This window comes from Rhinatrema bivittatum, chromosome 9, assembly GCF_901001135.1.
Source record: "Rhinatrema bivittatum chromosome 9, aRhiBiv1.1, whole genome shotgun sequence".
NCBI lineage: Eukaryota > Metazoa > Chordata > Amphibia > Gymnophiona > Rhinatrematidae > Rhinatrema > Rhinatrema bivittatum.
The window spans coordinates 142,957,117-142,980,618 of NC_042623.1; the positions used below are offsets into that span (position 1 = coordinate 142,957,117).

The 23,502-nt window shown below is 41.3% G+C and overlaps 1 protein-coding gene across 2 annotated transcripts in view; it reads right to left on the reverse strand.

Moving 5' to 3' along the window:
• Positions 1–23,502, reverse strand: part of SPSB4 (splA/ryanodine receptor domain and SOCS box containing 4) — a 301,733-nt gene that overhangs the window by 201,633 nt on the left and 76,598 nt on the right. For both annotated transcript variants that reach the window (XM_029616474.1, XM_029616475.1), the window contains exon 2: positions 12,638–13,485. In XM_029616474.1, coding sequence (XP_029472334.1) covers positions 12,638–13,331 — 694 coding nt within the window. In that variant the 5' untranslated portion in view covers positions 13,332–13,485. The remainder of the gene's footprint in view (positions 1–12,637; positions 13,486–23,502) is intronic.

A 23,502-nucleotide genomic window follows, 5' to 3' on the forward strand; every position in this document is an offset into this window, starting at 1 on the left:
TTGTTCGCTTAGACAGTGCAGACCAGTGCATCCACTTTAGGAAAATGCAAATCCAGCTTCTAACACCCGGCCCCTTTAAAACTTGCTTCTGGGGCATCCCATTCCAAATTAATCAACTTCTGGATGGCTTCCAATACTGGGAAGTAGCAAGAGGCTTTGTGCAAGGAAATCAGAATGGGATTCTTCTTTGGTTCCATCAGACTTTGCTCTAGAACTCTCAGCATTTTCAGGGTCTGGGAAACCATGGCTGGCAAATCATCTCTTTGAAAGAACTGGTTCGATATGGTTCTAATCCCGGGGGAATTTCCCCTTCTTCCAAGAGATCTTGCTCTTTTGTCTGTGCCATCAGGGTCCTCACTAGGGATACCCTTGGTCAGGCACGGCAAGCCTCGAGGTCTGCCAACAGGAATGGAAGAGGGAGAGGGGGCTAGCTGGGGTTCCATCTGGACAGGGGCAAGCAAGGAAGTAGACTGCATCTTTACAAAGGCCTGTAAGTCCCTGGATAAATTCTACCCAAGAAAAGGCCTCCAGGTCCATGCCTAGCCCAGGGGGAACTGGGGTGGTTCCAGCAGAGTTTCCCTCTCCCATGGAAGACCGAGCCAAGGGGTTAGTCAGTTCAGGAGTACTTCCAGTTAAGGCTGCCAATCCCTCATCTGAATGGGAAGAGCCGGGTTTAGCAAAATCTGGGGAGGCCAAATCCCCTTGGGCTTCCTCTCAGTACTGACAAGTTGGAACCCAGGTCAGGCTGGGAAGGGAAGCCCTAATATGACAGGCAGTACAGAGAGCAAGGCACTTATGTTTCTTGACTGCTGGTGCCATTGGCTACAGTAACTGTATGTTCGATTGGCTCACGCTTAAACATTTATGTGCACAAATTTTGAGTGCCTAGGTGGAGCACCGTAAGGCACATGCACAGCCCGTGAACCTGGCTTTTCCTATATCCTGCTCTTACTTTATTGTGCTCATAAGTACACGCATGGCGTGTGCGCAGAGCCGACACATGGCGCATACCGACGTCCTATGGGGTCAATACGAGACTCAGAAAGACACGTGCAAGATGGCACCGTCTCATTTTACCATGCGATGTGCTGACCAACTTTAAAGCGGGGCCTAGCCCACGGTGGGGGGGGGGCTGCTCAACCCACTTGTAAGCCCACATCCATATGCCTCAACTGGATCAGGAACGATGTCTGTATGGCACGCTGAGTAAGGAGACTGGAGAAAGTCTTACCGAAATCTCTATGAAGGTGAATCTTTTTTTTTTTCTTTTTTTTTTTTTTAAACTTACCTGGGCTCAGCGCTTACTGGGTGAGAACCGAGATGGTATCCAGCTGCAGGAGGAAGAGAGCTTTGGCCGTCACTGCCACACTCGGCTTTTTGCACCCACTGCCTTTCAGCTGCTTAAGCAGCAAAGTCCACACTGGGAACTGGCTACCGGACCAAGGCACACCTCTGAGGGATCTCAGAAATCACCTCAGGAATTCTCAACTGGGGGAGGGACCTTTAGGTATCAATCTTTTCTCCAATTTAGAAGTAGAATTTCTTCTTCTAAAAGGTACAGAGATCCCCATAGGGAAAGCATGTCTATATCTGCTGGAGATGGAGAAATACTGAAGGGCTGGAGGTCACTGCAGGGGTGTACCTAGGGTGATGTCCGCTTTGAAACCTGCCTCTGTCTCCATCTGCTGTCAGGAGAGCACAACCCATTGATTCTGAGTCCATCTGGCTACATGCTAGGAAAGATGAGAATTGTGCACTGTACTCTCGACCTAGCTTGATAGCAGCTAGGTAGAGAGTGCATCAAGCTAGGTCGAGTGTACACTATACAAACCTCATCTTTGTGTACCTTTATTGCAAATCCCGTTTCAGGTGTAACGCACTGCGAAACACCAGGAGAAAAAGATGTTGCTATTTCTGGCATTTAATCCCGTGATAGCATGTATTATGCTATCACACACATTGTTAATCACCCCTCATTTTCATAAACTCCTCCCAAAGTCCTCCCACTTGACTAATTTTTTCAAATTTGCATACGCATCTCGCGATGCATTATTTATCACATGTGTTATGGCATTATCGTGGGTGTTAGGTCATTAACATGGGCATTAGGGACCTAACAAGATTTGAAAAATGACTCTCTTAATTAACCAGCTAACTTTAGCATAGTCCTTTAACCTGACCAGAGACTTAGCTGGCTGACTGAATATCAGAATTATCTGGATAACTTAGCCAGCTCTCAATTCTTCCCAGTTACACCCCCAAAACTCCCCTAACTTATCTGGCCCAAGTCTAGCCAGCTAACTTGTTAAGCAGCTAGAATTTAGTCCGATAAGTGCTCAAATCTTCATTTAGCCAGATAACTTGAGTTATCTAGCTAAATGCTTTTGAATATGGACTGCTGAGAGAATATCACAATCAATTTAAATCTTTAAAAGAACAAAGATGCCTGTTCCATGTACACTGCCAACTATTCTCTGCTGCCTGAAATTTAGCACTGCTCAATAGAGTCCTGCATGTCCTCTCCTATAGCCCTGAAGCAGAGTAACTCAGTTTCTAACCAGTAAAAGTGGAGCAAAGAACATGGAGTGTGCTCAAGCACAAATAGAGCTGTTGTCTATGTTTGTTCTGGACTTTTCCATCATCTAAACACTCTGGAGGAAATGTGACCTGGGAAAATGTTTGAGTTGGACTCTTAATACTGGGCAATTCCATAAGGAAAAAAAAATACCTGCTTGATGACTAGCATGGCTCTACTCTGTTTGAGCATGTTTCTATTAGCTATGGGGTTAAAACTCATTTGTACACAAATATATATTACCTTAAGAAGAATTTTCTTGATTGAATCAAGGCAGACACATTGCTCTTGCATAACAATTTTGCAAGCTGAAGAATCACATGTATGCAATTGGTGTTAAAATCCAAGTACTTACTGAGTACATTCCAGTTCTGCAGTTCTGCCAAGTATCTTGCACTGAGCATGAGTAATGTAGTTCATGTTCCTCATTCTAAAAAGCACTCCAAAACCACAAAGCAACCAACCACCAAATCTCAAACAGAAATACTTACTCCTCCTGAACATGGTACCACACAGCAAATCTCAAAGGAGAAAAATGAAAATGCCAATATAATCAAATGGCATTGCATGACTCAGAATCAAAAGAGACTAGAAGCTCGACAGCATATTTTAAAAAGTGCCATTCACCTGTCAGGGTGAAAAACAAGTAAAGGTAGAAGTGGTGAAAGGAAGGGCAACAGAGGAAATAAAGCAAAGAGGGGTGAGAGGAAAAGGCAGCCCTTGGATGAAGTTAAACATTTGTTGCCAGCAATGTATAAGGCAAGTCTCTGCTACATGAGAAAAGCCAGTCAGAATGCCCCAACACGCTGCTGGATCACATCAATTAATACCCAGCAGCATTGTAGCAACCCACTGCCCCAGATTTAGAGACGATCTATCTTTAAAATTTTGTGGAAAGGAGGGAAAAAATGAGAAGTTCAGCGGAAAAAATGAGAAGAGGAAAGAAAAGTAATTCAAGTTTTTTCTGCAAAAAGCATTAGAGATGTAGACAAAAGCTATAATCTTGGTGTACTGGACATCTCTCTTTGGTACATTTTTACCCATTGGCATCTCTTTAATACCAAAAATACCACACTGTTTTGCAACTGTGTCCTATAGTAACTTCCCAAGTACTGGTTGTTGTTTTATTGGCTGTATTACAATGTTTCATTTTGAATACAAACCAAAGGGAATGAAAAAAAAATGTATCCTCTAGACTTGAAAATCAAGACAGCAATCTGATGTCACTTTTCACCAGTTTCTAGTCATATCTAGCTCATAATGGCATTTTAGAAAAGAATTGCTAATCAAATCTGATAATCCACATCTGGGAGCACATGACAGCTTTGACTGGGAGTAAATTCTATAGCCATAGTCACAGAAATCAAATTATTTTCTAACAGAAAGGTGTACAAACAAATTAGGAAGCTAGTTTTAACATTCAGAATGTTTAAAAGAATGAGTGCGAACATTTATTCCTTTTCTTACACATGACATATATCAGCTTTAACCATCATTAGTATGTTCAGTTTTTGAAACAGTTCCAACATTGATTACTCAGGTAGTTGGAAGTTACTGAAATTTTTATTTTGCATTTCTGAATTCATCTGGCGTATGAAAGCATGAAAGGGCATAAAAAGATCAAACGGCTTTTATCATGTATCCCCCTTGGCAAGAGTTAGATTATGCATACGAATTATGCTATGCAGGAAAGTGAAAAATTACTACAAACAAGGCAGTCATTTAAGTAGTAAAAGTAGCACCACCTTTTCTAAATATCTTTGATCATCAAAATCTTGGCTGAAATAACACTAAGTTCAAAAGAAAAAGTTTGAGCGCGCTGTCTCCCATTCTCTTCCAAGTTGTTATCCCCTTAGCAATTAATTGAGTGTTATTTCTGAAGCACAGGACCTACAGACCTTTTTCTGCTCTCAGTTAAAAATATAAAATCACTTAAAGCAGGATAATACCAAGGAACCTGTCAATGGTTCATAAGGGTCTTTTTCCTCAAATAGATGCCTTACAGAATTATAGATTAAAAAATAAATAAGTCAAACCAACCAACTATATGATTTTCCTCTCTTTGTATTCCAAGATTTTCCCTAGATGTAATGAGCAAAAATGTAATTTTCCAGGACATGATTTTGGGGTGATTTTTGTGTGAAGGATTCAGTTAGAACTTGAGTCATTTGTCCTTTGGGTCAGAACCAAATACGGCAGTAACATGTAGCATGACTATATAATGACCCATGAGGGAAAGATGGAAACTGGAGCTGTGAAGGCAATTCCATCTGTTTACTGAGCTGTGACGACACATGCAGACAGAATCTATGGCTTAGGTGACTGTACAATTTAGGCGGCATGTGCAGCCTGAAAAATTCTCGTGTCCCCCCCCCTCCTGGATTTCATTGAAACATTTTAGAAAAGATATCCCCCCCCAAAAAAAAAAAAAAAAGCTGGAACCTCCCCAAATCCCCCTGTGCCCCCTCAATTTAATCAGAAAAAAAGTTCTAGGACCAGAAACCACCCTGACCTCCCCACTTATCTACCAGGGTTGGGATGGACAGGAGGAAGGCCCATGCACCTCCTGCCATGATAAAAACCACATGCCAGGCAATGGCACAGCTGACCAGTGCCAGATGACATTTAAAATGGCACGAGCCAGCCCGGCGATATACGACAATGTTTAAAATGGTGACTTCTCAGGGCCAGCTGATGCCATTTTCTTGATTGGCCATATATACAGACATCTCCTAAGATGCACAAGATATGACAATTACATATCCACAATATATTAATGCACAGGAAGCAAACTTTTTTTTTTTAATGGAAAGTAACTTATAGAACTAGGGGTCATGATATGAAACTCCAAGGAGTTAGACAAACATCAGAATGTTTCCCCACACACAGAGGGTAGCTGATGCCTGGAATGCTCTTACATTGACAATAGTGGAGACCAACACAGGAGGATAAACAGAGGATGGTAATGAAACAGGAAACTGCATGGTGCAGTGGTGTGACTGCTTTTTATTTGCCAAAATACACTGAGGTAACCTCCACAGAGCTAGTTACACCCTTCAATAGCAGAGGTAGGATAGCAACAGTGTTCAATTGGGGTAATGTTCTGTGAGGAAAAAAAAAAGTTAAAGATGAATGGGCCTGAAACAGTCTACTAGTAGAAGAGGTGAAAGCCATCATTTTGGCAGATTTTGAACATGCTCAGGATAGTGATGAGAAAACAGTTGAGAGGATAGATAAAGACTTGAGGGTGGGGAAGGGAACTGGTATGGAGTTGCATAAGGGATTTCATTTAACTCAAGGCGAGTTACTTACAGTACATGAATACATGTGACCCCAGAGGGCTTACAATCGAAGTCTGTACCTGAAGCAATGGAAGGTGAGGTGACCTGCCAAATGTCACAAGGAGCAACAGTGGGATCTGAACCTCAATTCTCAGCCTACTATTCTAACCACAAGGCTACTCTTTCACTCCACTTTAGGTATATGTGCACATATATCTAAACTGAATAAGACTCTACTGGGCAGACTGCACAGATTTTGGTCTTTATCTGCTGTCCTTTACCATATTACAATGAATTAGAAATTTTTACTTATACATTTACTCCTTTTAAACAGTTCTATCACATCTAAAAACAAAGCTTTCTATCTCCAAAGTCATTTGTCAAAAGAACGTGTACACTACAGCTTTAAAAAAATATATATATATATACTTTACACATCAAGCATGAAAAACTGTAACCATTCAGATAAAATATAAATTTATTCATATATCCTTGACTTGATTCACATTTACCAATTGTAAAAAAAAAAAAAGACAGCCCCATCTACTCCATCCCTAGGCAATTTCTACATCTTCTTACAAATAATTCTTGTAGGATAAATTTCCATGCTGTAATGTTGATTGCCAGTTATGTGTGCTACAAATAGATGGTCTAACATTTTAATGTAGGTACCAGAAGAGTAGGCATCAAGTCTGTACATATATGTCAGAGCCTTTTATCAGTGGGAAATTGCAAAACAGGAAAGAAAGAGCTCAATTTCTATGCTATGCTATATCTGTGGCAAATCTGGTGTGTTGTCAATTTTACACCTGCTATTTCCAGACAAATTAGCTTGCTTTACGTTAACATAAAAAACGCAGGCAAGGGAGAGATTCATAGCTACTGAAGATGTCCTAGCTGGTATGTGCATGTTGAGAGTTAAGCTCTTTTTTTTTTTTTCTTCCCTGTGTAAGATCTTGGAAGTATTATGAGATCTGTATGTAATAAAATGCTCATTTAATCTCATAATACTATAGAGATGGTTATGAGTTGTTTTGGCTTATGGTGATCTAATGTGAACACTACAGTAAGGGCCAGATCCATTATTCGGCTTTTCTCATAGCCCTAAATTTTAAAGAATTTCCAGGTTGATGCAATATCAGCGCGCGGAAAATGGGCGCTCATGATTTGAGCGCCCGCTCTTCTAATTTGCGTCCATCGATCTCTCCGGGGCACCTGATGCAATATGCAAATGGGCTGCCGCAGTAAAAGGAGGCACTAGGGGAAATTGCGTGTCCCTAGTGCGTCTTCAGCAGCAGGCACCCAGAAGAGGTGGCAGTGAGCAGGTTAGGAAAATGGATGCTTGTAAAATTGAGCATCCCTTTTCCTAACCTGCCGCTGGCACACTTTTTTTTTTTTTGGGACTGTTCTAATTTTTTTAGTTCCTCAGACTTAATATCGTCACGATATTTTTGGCTCCTCAAAATTTAACGCCTGCTCTGGGGCAGTGTTAATTTTAAAGAGTAAAAATGTGCATGTCGGGTGCACATTTTTTGTATTGCATCGGGTGAGGAATAGCTAATAGACTCATTAACATGAATTTACATGGGACCAGCAATTGGATGCATGTTTTGGACACGCTAACCCCTTTTTGCATCTTGGGTTTTGGACGCGCATCCAATCACGCATTGTGCCGTGCACTGCACACAATCAACTGACCCATTCTTATGTGATTAAGTGAAGGCAGAAGTACCTCCACCAGCTATGAAGTACCCTTATCACCTCAACATGAATGTTGATCTTGTCTCATTAGGCATAGAAATTGCGCTCAGGGATGTAGCTATTTTATAACATGTGCGTGCATATTATAAAATAGTCTGGCCGTACGTACAAGTACGCCAAATTTATAGTGGGCAATCACATGGGAACACTAAAGCCGCTTCTACTGTGTAAGTCGAGGGATTTTAAGAGGGACTCACACCGACGCCATTACCAGTTTACCAGCTCGTCCACCAGATCCACCCAGTTAACAGCTAGGTCCTCCAGATCCCCCAGGATTGATAGCCTGTCCTCCCCCTTTAAAGTACCCCAGACCCTTTAAATTCCTCCAAAATAGCAGAAGTAAAATTATGCGGTAGGAGACTTCAGCACACACCAGGGCGCATAAGTATGTACACACATCTCTTGGCCAGTTCCCAACATGCCCATGGCCCTGTCCAGACCACACCCTTTTTACAAAGTTGTGAGACATGCGCAGTGCGGGAGATACGCATTTATCTGAAAGGCTTTTAAAATCTGCTCAGCATGGCTAGGTGCAACTTAGTCGCATATCCCCTAATTAATGTGCACACCAGGCTTTTAAAATTCACTGTTAAATGTGTATATAAAAACCAAATTAACATGCACTAAAATGTGAAAAATAAAACATTTTTCCAGCAAGCCCCTAAAACAATTAAAGCAGTGAACTGGAGAGGTTTTGTTATATTGGGGTATTTTTTTTTAACTTTGTGTCCAGACACTTGCACACAGGTAAATCATTAGCTGAGAAATCACATGGCATCAATGGTGTGGTATTTTCTTAAAAGCAAGGGAGTCTACTAGTTTATACTTTACTCACACGGCCCTGTGCAGAATTTGCTATTTAGTTGAAAACTAGTACTGTAAGAACTTATACAATTGTGTTATTAAACAAAGCTATAACCACTATTCACTTATGGTTTCCAAATAGTAAAAGTGAATGACTTTAGAGACGCATCAGCTTAAATCTATATAATTAACAGGAGACTGAGAAAAGCTCACAACTTCAAAGAATTCACCAAATAATCAGTTGTGGCCTCACTGAAAATATTAGCAAGCTACTGAATAAAAGCAAGCTCTAGCAACCTCTCTGCCCTTACAAAGATGTATTAAAGCTCAATAAGTCAAGTCATTTTCTATTTGGCTTTTATCCCTCTTATTTACACCTGCTTTCACATCAAACTAATCCAAATAAATGAACAGCATACATACAATTTAGAAAGGTTGACATAGCATAGATATGAGCAAAGGTCAATGAGACCACAGTCAGCTATTCACTTTCATCTACAAAAATACATACATTTAATGTGCCAGTGTAAACACCAGATACAAGACAAAATGTTAGACAAAGCTTTGCTATTCAGGTCTACAGTAATGTTACTGTTAAAAGTTTCAATGTGATGTATTGTATAATGAATGTTAAAAAGTAAAAAGCGTGGCTGAGCTATTTCTCAACTAAGCATTTTCCAACTAATTTTTTTTCAAAAATTAATGCTGTATATCAGTGTGATGTCAACTACTGAAACTTTCCCTGGGACATCAGGAGGGACCTTTAAATTCCATCGTGCTGCAGCATGCAGCGGGACAGAGGACAGCATTTCCTATACTTGATTTTTGGACCCTTGGCTGCCCGGTGCGTTTTTCTGCTGGTTCCCACGACACTCCCGGGTGTCTGACGTCATCTAACCGGGACGTCAGGAGGGACAAATTCCATCGTGCTGCAGCACGCGGCTTTTTTTGCCTTCAACAATTTCCAAGCAAGTGCTCTCCTTTGTTTTTCTTCGGTTGTTTCCCATTCGGACCATGGGGAAAAAGAGTAAAGGATCTGTGTGATTTTCCCCTCCTTAATTTCTCAGTTCCTTCTTTGACGACCCAATAGCCCATTTCAAGATACTTTCAAACTTCAAGCTCCCCTTCAGGACTGGATCAGCTTGACAGGATTTCTCCTGTCGCTTCTGTGAATTCCATCTCTCTCAGTCCTGATCTCTACCCACCACCTATATTAGAATCTGGGCTTCAGGTGAATCAGGTACCTGAACAAGATGTACCGGATGATTCCCTTGTTTGGGGGGGGGGGGGGGGGGAAGGAGTCCCAGTTTTGTCGTCTTCTCAGAATCCCAATGGCATTTTAACTTCTGCCAGTGTTTCTGAGAGACCGGTACAGATCACTGTGGAGTCTCTTTAGATAGCCATCAAAGGATTGGGGACTAGATTTGATAACTTGGTCTCTACTGTTGCTCAAGTTCAAACTCAGATTTCAGGGCAGGACCAAGTTTTAAAGGCTACCACACAACGTGTATCTCTTTGGGACCCTGGTTCAAAGGTCAAGAAGTTTGTCAACGAAGATTAGAGACTTTAGAGAATTGTTCTAGGAATTTGCATCTTAGGATATTAATTTTTCCTACATCTGTTTCATTATCTGTAGTTGAGCTGCTTAGGAAGTTTTATACTGAGGTCCTTAAGGTTCCTCTATTCCACCCATCACAAGTTCTGGCCACGCACGTAGGCCTTTGAAAATCCATCAGATAGTGTAACAGAGGTGCACATGTGATATTGAGCAGTCAGGAAGTCAGCACTGAATATTAAATGTTCTCAGTATATAGTTTGCTGTTGATTGATTATTAGGAGTATCCCACTATCGTTTGCTAGCTAAGATGTGTTTTTGGCCTCAGTCGTGTGGCCTGGTGTGAGAGAGAGAGACACACATTCTGATTTGGGGAGGGGGGATTGACTGGTGAGAAAGGGACTGGTACGTGGAGTGACAAGTGAGAAAGAGTGCTTGGGTAACTGGTGAGATATAATGGAGTGGACTGGTTTATAGAGTGACGTGGGAGACTGGTTGGGGGGGGGGGGGGGCGACAGTGAGGGATACTGGAGTAGGGGATAACTGGTGAGAGACAGACTGGTGTGTGTATGGGGTAATTGGTGAGAATGAAAGACTTGTGTGACCAATGACCAGGGAGAGACACTGGAGTGGAGGGTGGCTTGGGAGAAAGAGGGACTGGTGTAAAGGGGGAATTGGTGAGAGAGACTGGTGTAAGGGATGAAGAATGAGAGACTGGTGAGAAGGGGGAGTGGTGAGAAAGCGAGTGTGTGACAGAAAGAGTAACTAGCATGGACAAAATATCTGGGCAGACTCAATGGCCTCTCTTTTCTGTCATTTACTATGTTACTATGAAAAAGTAGAAAATTCTCTCTGTTCAGAACTCAGAATACCCCATTATCTGCTCAGATAAAAGTTGTTCCCCTGAAGAGACCATTTTCTTCTAGTACGTTCATGTCCTATGCCTTTAAGATATTATTTTTCTGCAAAAAAGACCATTAGTTTAATTCATAACTTGAACTATATTTACTAAAAAGTGATGCGCGCTAATCCAGAGTATGCTGAATATAATGTTTTATATGCAAAGGTTTGCTAGACTTCAGAACCTACGGGGGTATCTTTAGAAACATGCGGTAACGAGTTAGACACGTTAGTAAATGCTTAAAGAAGCAATTAAAGGCATATTTAGGCAGGCTTATGATCTACCAGAGGCAGGTTTCTGAGGTAATTAGCTATAAATAACTTAGTGATTGTAAATTGGGTTCCATGAGTGATAAACATTCTATTTCTAGCCACTCATTATGGTGGTAGCTGGCTAAGTGATCACTATTTTTGTATATTTATTTTTTATGAATGTTATTAATGTGACCCGCTGTGAACGTGTGGCGTGTGAGGGCAACAAATCTTAAATACAATAAATAAATCAATTGAGATTAATAGTGCCTGTAGGTAAATCTGCATTTCTCTTCTTGTTCCAAAACAGAACCACAAGAAACTGGATACTCTTTTTAAAAACATTTGACTTATTTCCTTAGTTATCTTTCAAAACTTAAAGGGAATATCAGCCTTAATTCTGCTAGTGTTACCTATAGCTTTGCTCCTGTTTAAAATTGCATGTTATTCTATGTTATGACTGGATTACTCATTACAAAGTTCTCAGCTTTCCTTAATCACTATCTCCCAATCTCACTGAGAGAAAATCATCAACCCAGGCAATCAAAACAAAATGGCAGAATTGGGCAGAAAATTGAGAACAGATTGTACTACCAAAAAAAGGAAGCATATTAAATAAAACAAATTACAAATCATATTTCAAAAGGGATTTATGGAGAGAGAACACGGGGGGCGGGGGGGGGGGGGGAGAAAGAAAGCTGCTTAAACACAAAATCTGTACTGATCCAGGACTAAGTAGCTTATTTTAACAGCTATTCTTTCTGGTGACTCAAAATGCAGATATTCAAGATTTGTACTTTTCTGTGCTAATAGTTTTAAGGCTGAGAATTTAAGAATTCTACTTACTGGCACAATGCTTTGTGCTAGGATCCAGTGCATCTCCTTCAGAGCCCATATTTTTGACCACCACCCACACAATCTTTTGCAACCTGTGTGGGACTAATCCGCTGAGAGTGAGCGTGTGTGTGTTAAGAATTCCAGTACCATTTAACTATTTCCCCCCACAGAGGATCCAGAAGCTACTGCAACTATGTGGCATCCAGAAGGAAAGGGATTCAAGCATTCCACCCTTTTCATAGTTTCAATCCATTATATTATACAAGCCAAGCAGCTCTAGATTTGCAGCATCACAGCATGATTTATGATGAACAGAGGGGGAAAGCCAAAAATCACCTAGACTATAAACAGTGCATCAGGACAAACTGGGCAGATTAGACAGGTCTTGTGATCCTTTATCTATCATCATATTCTAGGATTATGAATGTGCGCCCCCATCTCTAATTGCACCTAGAAATTAATCAAGCAAATGCCATGCTAATGGCAAAACTGCTATTTTCCCTTACTCATGAATAGGTGTTAAAATAAGGTAGCGATGATGCACTATAGCACTAGGAATTTTACTATAAACTGCAAAACTAAACTATTTTGTTTATCAGCATTTCCTTCCCAGCCTAAGGAAACATACATTTTGATATTTTAGAAAACAAAAAAAAAATGAATAATACTTACGATCAAGTCCATTGATGTATCTCATTGTTATTTCACAGTGCCCCCATACTGCACTGACTATGGGATAAAGTTTTTTCCCTTTCAGTCCTCTGAAGGCTACTCCAAGGTACTGTCCATCTACTATGAAACTAAGAGTCCCTTCATCCATGTCTAAAACCACTAATAGGGAGTCTAGGAGGACAAAAGACTCATCAGGTTCCAGAAAAGCTGGATACGTCATCCCTGGCTGATTTTTACAATTGTGATAGAGTTTATTGCGTCCCAGATCCCAGCCCCAAGATTCACTATTGCTACCAACCAATGATGTATATCCTACAGAATGTAATGGAGCTTCTGCTGTTGAGACACCAACGACAGCATGAGTTCCTCGTTGTCTTGTTGGCCAATCAATGTGCCAAACATGTAGGCCTCTGGTGTACCCAACTTTGCCCCGGATGCAATCTGTGCTTTGGGCAACCGGGTGCCTGTGAAATGTTAGTTTGTCATCTTCCTTTACAAAAATATTTAAGGAGCGATCTTCATTATTCCAGGCATGTTTGTACTGTACTTCTAAGGGGGCACAAGGCATGTCCAGCAGCATGTCCAGTCGAGCAGGTTTGCAAAAATCTGGGCCTCGTAGTTCTCGCTTGACAGGCCTGTATGGAGGCTCTCTGACATCGACAGATTTTATGCTCCCCGAGATTTTCTGGCCCATTGCTTGGCTGCAGATTCACCAAGGGAAAAATGTTGACTTTGGCCCAGTGTTACCTCATGAAAGCACTTTCACACACAGCCAGTGACTTGACAAGCAGACTGATTAATTTCTCTTCTCAGTCCTCTGGAAATAGTGTTTTCAGAGAAGAACACTCCTGTACGAAAACAAAACACATTTTCCATTAGTCGAAAGTCAGTGTAGACAGACAAAAACTTTTCTTCTATTTAAGCTAAAGCTACGTCTTTCAGTCCTTTGCATTAGAAATTGACGGCGCTCTGCACATCTGTATGCTGTAGTGAGTAATCCAGACACCAGCCAAAAACAAAATGTGCAGCAGGATATTCTGAGCCCACAGTGAAGTGCAGACAATAACTTCCTCTGATTCATAATGGGATGCAGACATTCCCTCCTCCCGACCTTCTACCAATCCACAGAAGTCTAGCCAGGCCCTAGTCACTCGGCAGACACACATAGCTAGCATTCTTTCAAGTAACTGCTCAGTTTATTTAAACATAAAAGTAAGAGGGGGTTTTTTTTATACTTTGCTTAGCTCATTCTTTAATGACCATGCCCTCCACAGTACTCTCTCATTTCAAGTATTTCTTTTCAAAGTAAGCAAAATAGATATAAAAAACAATTTGGGTAAATTCTCTCCAGGATGGCAGTAAATTGAGAACATTAACTACAGCAAATTTCCAATTTGCTTGTGTACTTCAAATTTGTTTTATATACATGCAGTATGATACATACCAGAATTCCTTTATTAGACTAGAAAGGTAGGGCATTTTAGTCCAACCTAAAAACATTGTGTTATAGAAAGAATAAGCTTAAGTCTACCTTTACCATGCAGCTATACCATAAGTTTTTAGACATACTGCATAAAAGTCAAATGACATTACTTATGTAATAAGAACCTATAGAGACATCAAATTGTGTTGTGCATAGCAGGTTTCCATTCTCAGGAATAAAACGTGATTTGTGTAGAAATATGGATAACTGAGAAATGTCATTAATGTCCAGCTTAAAGAAGATGTAGAACCAAAAAGGTTTAAGAGTATCAATTTGCCCGTTTTGGCTTTACTGCTGTTTCATTCAATATTGTTCCCAACGCTCCTTTCTTACTTGTGCCAAACAAATTCCTCTTACATTTCCCCCTCCTTTGTGTGCCCCACAGTCCCAAAAAGACAACATGCCTTTGCCAGCAAGAAAAGATGTCTCCTCCGTGACCAGGAGATGCTGCTCCTCTGACTGGTAGTAAAAGCAGAGGTCCTCCCTTCCTTGGATGAAGGTCTTCTCAGCAGCACTCCAGAACTCTGCTGGCAGTTATGCATGCCTAGCAGCCACTTTATACAGAGTGAGCATTAAGCGGTAGGGATGTGCAGCAGGAACGGATACGTTCGATTTGGTATTCGTTGGGACCCAAATCAGTTACATCCATTAGTTACGTATGGTATTCGTTTCCCATTAAAGTTAAAAAAAAAAAAAAAAAAAAAAACCCCCACACATCCCAACCCTTTAAATTTAAACTACAACCCTCCACCCTCCTGGACCCCCCCCCCCCCCACAGAGTTGCCGAAAGTCCCTGGTGGTCCAGCGGGGGTCCTGGAGTGATCTCCTGCACTCGGGCCATCGGCTGCCAGTATTCAAAATGGTGCAGATAGCCTTTGCCCTTACTATGTCACAGGGGCTACCGGTGTCTTTGGTTGGCCCCTGTCACATGGTAGGAGCAGAAGATGGCGCCGGCCGTCTATTGCTCCTACCATGTGACAGGGGCCGACCAATGGCACCGGTAGCCCCTATAACATAGTAAGGGCAAAGGCTATCTGCGCCATTTTGAATATTGGCAGCAGATGGCCAGAGTGCAGGAGATCACTCCAGGACCACCAGGGACTTTTGGCAAGTCTTGGGGGTGGAGGGGTCAGAAGGGTGGGAGGTTTTATTTGTTAGTGATACTTTGCATTCGTGGGGGTTTGCCATACGTTTCGGAACCCCACGAATGCAACGAATAGGGACCTATACGTTGCGGATTGCGCATTCATTCAAAAAACAAATGCACATCCCTATTAAGGGGTGCTCATACACTAAAGCTCTGCCTACCCATTCCTTTCCCAAAACATAACTATGCTCTACCCAAGATCTGCTCTTCATGCATATAAAAAGGGTTCAGTCCATGTCTTCCATTCCACACAGTAAAATAGGATTCAGACAAAATGTATTTACAGTTTTCAAGATGCTCCAGGAAGTATTCTGGTGGAGCACTTAATAAAATGTAAGCAAATAAATAAATAAAATAAAATACTGGGCAAGCTCTGTGGTGTCTGGTCCATAATAAACCATGTTTGACTAGCTTAGCAAATGAAAGCATTAACCAGACTTCCTTTGTCTGATGTTTCAATACTAGATATTTTGTCTTAAATATAATTTGTTTTCTGCATTTATCATTGCAAAAAGAAAGCGTTAGACATTCTCTAAAAGCTTTCAGTTTAAAGAATACCTACTAACTGTGCAGAGTCCTTTCATTCATTAACAAAATATTCAGAGAACTAAATGTAGCCGCCTTTTCTAGATGTAGCCATCAATTCAGGGGACACACTTTGTACCAGGGCTTAGTTCTTACATAGGCCACACCTGGTGTGGATTCTCCAAAAGAAGGGAGGAGGAGGATAAATCTCCGAGGCCCATGGTATAATGTCAGTCTCTTTTTGTGGGTGTTAGCTCAAAACCTATTTCTCTGTACTGGCAAGTACAGTTTGGACATGGAGTAAGAAGTTCCTAAAACAAAAAGGTTTACGGTCAGATTTTAAAAGGGCCAAATGCGTAAGCGCCAGCGGGCCTTGCGTGTGCCGCGTGCATTTTAGAATGGGCCTGGCCATGCGTGGAACCCTGTTGCGCACAGAAGTGCCGAGCCCTGCAAAAGGGGTAGACCGGGACAGCACCATTAGCTGCTGTCCCAGAGAAGCGTGCGCCGGCAGCCAGCCGGCACACAGAGTTTACTTCTGCTCCCAAGGAGCAGTAAGTATGCAAATTAAAAATTGGGGGCTAGCTAGGCTAGACTTAGGGGTCGGGGTAGAGAGGGGAAAAAGGGAGGCAGGTTAGGTAGGGGGGAGTAGGGAACTGGGAAGAAGCCCGATCGCATCGCAACAGAACTTTAAAAATTTGACCCCCCCACCACCATGCGGAGGCCACCCGCCTGTACATGTGCGTGGATATTAAAATCCGCTCACATGTATGCGCAGGAAACATTTTATAACATGTAGGTGCCGACGCACACATGTGAACGCGCGCCTCTTAAAATTGACCCTTTACTGTTCGGTTTATTGAATGGAAACTGGCAGAGATATATTTTCTTCTCATCACAATCCTATCGATAAATCAAACCCAAATGATTTGCATCTGTGGCCTTTAATCTTTTCCACAGAGTATTTTCCACTTGCAGGAAGAAAAGAAAGTGGCCCAGGGTACACGTTCTCCTATACTTTATGGATCTCTCCCTTCCAAATAACTGGTCGATCACCATCTCAAAATCTCTAAACCTCTCTTATTTTTATTGGCCAGAATCTCAGATTTTGGCTCCAAATAGGTTGATTTTACTCATATCTTGACAGATATGAACCTTACAGTAAAGAAGAATATTTTTAGTATCTCAATCAAAATGTATTGCTAAATGTCCTTCTTACTCATTGCATTGTGCCAAAATACAGCTTCCTCTTCTTGTAAACCCTTGTAATTTAAAAATAGGATTTATGACATAAAAAGCATGCAGTACATTATCTCTTTATCCTCAGGAGTCTGCGTAATTGCATCTTTTCTTCTTATTTCTCTCATTAGACTCTGTGGCCTGTCTTCTGCTAAAGTGGGTCCATGAACAGGGTCACTACAGCCTACAGCTGTACCAGAGATGTCTTCACCTGAAAGGTCTGCACTATTGTTTTTCCCCGGCTGATATGCAGCCAATACACTTTTTGCTGCTGTTGTCTTTTCTCCTCGTTTATGGATGCCAGTTTGTACCCTTTCAGACCATTCTACTACTGAGCTTGGTCATCTCTGTACAGGGTAACCTCCCATCTTCACACTGTAGGCCTCTAAAGGCTAACAGTGAGGCAAGATGTCAAGACTCTGGGACCTGATGAATTTGTGACTGATGCATGTGTTATAGGGGGGTCTTTTGGTCAATTAAATGCATGCACTTTAAACCTGGGAAAATCCTCTGTTCCAACAGGTAGAGAAAAGGGAGATTTACAAGAGCAAAGATTAATACCCACCAAATAATTCTCTCACAACCTAGCAGTACCATAAGACAAAAAACAAGTAAACAAAATCAGGTGAAAGACAGGTAAGGAACTATATGACTTTCTGCTCCAAAAGTGCATAAATGGAAAAAAAGAAATAAAGCTAAGAATCTTTGTGCTAAGTATTTATATGCGCACATCAGTATTCATTACATGACTGACAGAAAGGAGCTGCATTTTGATGGGCTTTATGGATCGCATCAACTTTGAAGGGGGGGGGGGGGTGGAGATGGAAGATGCACCTGATTTTTCCTGTCCTTTTAGGCTTCCAGTTTAAAATCAGAACTGGGTTTTTTGTTTGTACTGCACTGGCAGAAACATGCAATCACAGCTTGTTTTCCCACCTGGTTCCCACTCACCCAAGTGTCTAGTCCATCCATTGCTACAAGTAATCCAAAGTCGGGTGGGGGGAGCACAGACCAAAGCTTTTTCCAGGATCCAGCACAGGTGCACCCCAAGTTCATTCACTGTTTGCTGCCACTGTAGGATGGATGAGTCCTCTGCCCAACCCCAGAGGCTATGAATGCTGCCTCTAAAGCATCCCCAACCCTGGCAGATCAGAAAAGCCAAGCTTAGAAATTAAAAGTGGGTCTAATGGCATTGCACAGTGCTGTTAACTGAGTCAATGTGCTGGCCCTAATTTTGGACCTTTAATTGCAAGTGACCCATTCTAATTATACAAATGCTTCTTCTTGCCCTACCTCCCAGAACAAATCATAAGTACTTTCTTCAGGAAAAATACGACTGTCTAAATGTACTTATGGTATACTGAACTTTTCTTCCGTTTCTGTAAAAATGAGAACGTACGAACTGTAACCCCACATTAAGATGAACTTAAGGGAAAAGAACCCAGAACGTGAGCAATCGTTCTATGCGCATTGCTCATTCCCATGAAATTTAGAAATGGAACTTAGATCTCCCCTCTCCTTTCATCTATCCTATGCTTCCTTTAACCAAATCACTCAAAATAGGATATTGTTTCTAGTATGCTGACAACAACAAATTTTAAGTTTGTTTTAGGATACTCATCTCCTGGAACCACCAGTAAGAATGCCTTTCAATTCCATAGAAGGTCCACATTTGAGATTTGTTTGTTGGACCTTTCTCCAAACTGTCATATCCTCCAAATGTGTGTTGTACTCTTACCCCCAACAAGCTTCTCTGGTCTATTTGGATAGATAGTTTGAGGAAGCCAAGTTATATAGTTTAAGAGCTAACAATCCATCTACCTTACTCCTTTTCATAAAATAGTTTATTCTTTTAATCCTATGTTGATCTCTTCTGTCATCACCAAATGCAGTTTGCCCATTAGTTAGGCATTAAGATATTCTTTGATCCTGTATCCTTGTGCAGTTTTTTCTTGATCTTCAGCTGCTTCTAGATATCTTTTAAAGGGAGCTCTTTTTTGTTTTTTAAATCTGATACACCCTCAATTACTTTTACCTTCAAGGACCGCCTTAAAACCAACCCATAAGATTTCATGCCCACCTTCCCCAATACCATCTATATTTAATAAATGCTGTATTAAATCTTTCACTTTCCTTTCTATTCATCTTTTAGGATGCCCTTATTCAGTTTCTTTACCTTCCTGCCCTTGTCAAGTTTTAGCTCTCCCAATTCAGCCTATACTAAAGCATAGTCAAATCAAGCAATCTTCTCTACTTTTGCCTTCCACAAGTGCTTTCTACATTGATCTTCTGTTCTATGGGCAATGAACTGTGGGAATATGCATTGTGAAGATGTTTCAGTTTAAGCATATTTCTAATGGGCATCCCACATTTCCCACTGGAGATGTATCCAGACTAGGTTTCAAGTTGTTAAAAATTCCCTTTAACAGCAAGGGAGAAGCAAAAAAAAAAAACAAAAAACGCTACCTTTAACACCATCACAAAGAGTCCCGATTCCCATTAAAGGTTTCTCTATGAGCAATAGTGATTTTTACTTGTGTGCATGGTACCATTAACAAAAATCCCATTCTTATAGTTAAATAATCAGATATCAACTTGGTAAGCTTTGCGGTCATGATACACCAATGTCAGTCTGATTATTATATCAAGCAAATTCTGTGGATACTCCAAACACATTTAAATAACCTTTACATTCTAAAGTGCATCTCTTACAATAGCATGTCAGCTTGCAACTTACAGGTCTCTCTGAATAGCAACTGCCTTTTGTAAGGAGCATCTAAGCCCTTAACATTCAATGTGTTTAAAATCTCTGTATATGAAAAGTCTCTGCTGCTTATCTGTACCCTCCCTACTAATACCACTGAAGAGAAAAAAGAACATCTACCAGGATCCACTCCTCAAGGCCTTCTCTCATGCCATCACACTCACACATTCTTCTGCCATTTCCAAAAGAGTCCAACTGAATGCTTATATGAAAAAAAGTAACCCTTAAAGTGTTTAGTAATTTCTCACAAGAGAAAAACATTCAAAATAAGAGGATCACATTCATGCTTCTCTGTGAATATTGTGTACATGATCCAATGCAAAACATGTAAAGGATGCTACTTTAGTGAAACAAACCAAAAATTAAGGAAAATAATCCATCTTCATAGACATAAAACATCACAGGAAAAAGAAAAGGTCAACAGCTCAGTAGGCAAGCATGTTTCAATAGATCCATCATATAACTGCACATTTAGTGTATCGAAAAGGAACTTTAAAGTACACAGGAACAGAAAGCATTTGAAGTTAAGATGATGAAAGCCTTCATACTCAAAAGTACTTAATCACATGGTCATTTCAAATGACAGCACATCCCTAATAGGTAACGCCAGACAATGTCATTTTGGAAAATAAAGCATGCTATTTGCAAATATCATGCACTATTTTCTGGGAAAAAAAAAGACATTAAAAATGACATTAAACTAGAACAATCTTTGCTGTGCACACCGCAAACTATTATTAAATATGGTACAATTAGGTCCTACCTACTAATTAGCTTTCCTCAAGTTCTGACAAATTAGTAAACCTGTGGGATTCTCACTCCCACCAGCAGATGGGGACTGAGTGCAAAAACTTCCTCTAACATCACTACCATAGAGGCTGGCCTAGCAGAGGGGAAGTCTGTAGTCTTTTGCCAAAGCATGGCATGTTCCTTGTTATTTTATATCCCCTCTTTTTCTTGTAATCTAAGGAGACTTCTCAGATCACCCAGCCTGCTCCTTTTTCTGTTTTGTCCTTCCCCAGCATGTTTGTTCCCCCTGGTATTTTAGAATGCTGGCTTCCTACTTCTTACAGCATGGGAATCCAGAACACAAAAGAAATAATGAAGAAAGCAAAAAAACAACCTGCCTTCGCATTCCGCTGTGCTCCCTATAATTCTAAGTTACTTGTAACCTATCATTAAAATCATCCATTGTACCTAAAGATTGTAGGATAGCTAATGTAACCCCAATATTTAAAAAGGCTCCAGGGGTGATCCGGGAAACTATAGACCGGTTAGCCTGACTTCAGTGCCAGGAAAAATAGTGGAAAGTGTTCTAAACAGCAAAATCACAGAACATATAGAAAGACATGGTTTAATGGAACAAAGTCAGCATGGCTTTACCCAAGGCAAGTCTTGCCTCACAAATCTGCTTCACTTTTTTGAAGGAGTTAATAAACATGTGGATAAAGGTGAACTGGTAGATGTAGTGTACTTGGATTTTCAGAAGGCGTTTGACAAAGTTCCTCATGAGAGGCTTCTAGGAAAAGTAAAAAGTCATGGGATAGGTGGTGATGTCCTTTCGTGGATTGCAAACTGGCTAAAAGACAGGAAACAGAGAATAGGATTAAATGGGCAATTTTCTCAGTGGAAGAGAGTGGGCAGTGGAGTGCCTCAGGGATCTGTATTGGGACCCTTACTTTTCAATCTACCTTATAAATGGGCTCTGACCGACGGCCCGCAAATGTGCAGTAGAGAGCAGCTCTACCGCGCATGCGTGGGCAGCACGTCGGCCAGAGCGGAGCGTGCCCGAAAAAAAAAAATGGCGCCTGCTCCTTAGGAGCAGGAGCGGCGGCGACAGCAGCGACGAGCAGGAGCGGCGGGAGCAGTAGCCACGGCGGGCGACGACAACAAGCAGGAGCGGGAGGAGCAGCGGCGGCGCGCGCGAGGGAGGGACCCCTCCCCTGTCTGCCGGGTGTGGATGAGCTGAAAGGGGAGGGGAGTGAGTGAGGGGAGGGAGGTGAGAGAGGTGAGGGGAGGGGAGGTTAGTGGGATGGGGAGGGTGGAGAGAGGAGAGAGTGAGGGGAGGGAGTGGGAAGGAAATGGACCGAAAAAATATTTTTAAATGTAGCCCGTTGTTACGGGCTTAACGGCTAGTATATTTATAAATGATCTGGAAAGAAATACGACGAGTGAGATAATCAAATTTGCAGATGATACAAAATTGTTCAGCGTAGTTAAATCACAAGCAGATTGTGATAAATTGCAGGAAGACCTTGTGAGACTGGAAAATTGGGCATCCAAATGGCAGATGAAATTTAATGTGGATAAATACAAGGTGATGCATATAGGGAAACATAACCCATGCTATAGTTACACAATGTTGGGTTCCATATTAGGTGCTACAACCCAAGAAAGAGATCTAGGTGTCATAGTGGATAACACATTGAAATCGGCTCAGTGTGCTGCGGCAGTCAAAAAAGCAAACAATGTTATGAATTATTAGAAAGGGAATGGTGAATAAAACGGAAAATGTCATAATGCCTCTGTATCGCTCCATGGTGAGACTGCACCTTGAATATTATGCACAATTCTGGTCGCTGCATCTCAAAAAAAAAAAAAAGATATAATGCGATGGAGAAGGTACAGAGAAGGCTACCAAAATAAGGGGAATGGAACAGCTCCCCTATGAGGAAAGACTAAAGAGGTTAAGACTTTTCAGCTTGGAGAAGAGATGGCTGAGGGGGGGATATGATAGAGGTGTTTAAAATCATGAGAGGTCTAGAACAGGTAGATGTGAATCAGTTATTTACTCTTTTGGATAATAGAAAGACTAGGGGGCACTCCATGAAGTTAGCATGTGGCACATTTAAAACTAATCAGAGGAAGTACTTTTTCACTCAATGCACAATTAAACTCTGGACTTTGTTGCCAGAAGATGTGGTTAGTGCAGTTAGTATAGCTGTGTTTAAAAAAGGATTGGATAAGTTCTTGGAGGAGAAGTCCATTACCTGCTATTAAGTTGACTTAGATAATAGCCACTGCTATTACTAGCAATGGTAACAAGGAATAGACTTAGTTTTTGGGTACTTGCCCAGTTCTTTTGGCCTGGATTGGCCACTGTTGGAAACAGGATGCTGGGCTTGATGGACCCTTGGTCTGACCCAGTATGGTATGTTCAAGGGTATGTATGTTCACAATTTTTTTTTTTATTTCAGTTTCATTGCCTTTTTTTTTTATTGTTTGCTTACGGTACCAAGTGCATTTAGGTCATTTCACTCACTCATTAAAAATGGAGAAGCAAGGAGTCTAGTTTTGGACTCTAAATTCGAGTGCTTTCTATCAAAGTTTAAAAAAAAAAAGCCAGCAGGCATGCATCAACAGCAGAAGTAACAGCACTCAGTAAACCATGAGAAGAACAGTGACATGAATAGCCCCAAAACACTATGAGAGTGATGTGATGTCACTTGGCTGAAACATGTGTCAGCTCACTAATTGCTAGGCTTGAATCAACTAATCTGGCTGAGAATCCCTGTCCTCCCTCACAAAGCTGTGCCCTCAGAGTATGGCCTTGCCTAATAGAAGTACCACCACTCCAGTCAAGAGCATAGAAATAGGTCTGTCCCCCTGGCTAGAGCCTTTAAGACAGAGGCAAAGCAGCACCAACAGTAACCAGAGACCAAAGGCAAAAAAAAAAAAAAAAAAAGATTCTGGGGAGGTGCTCAGTTATG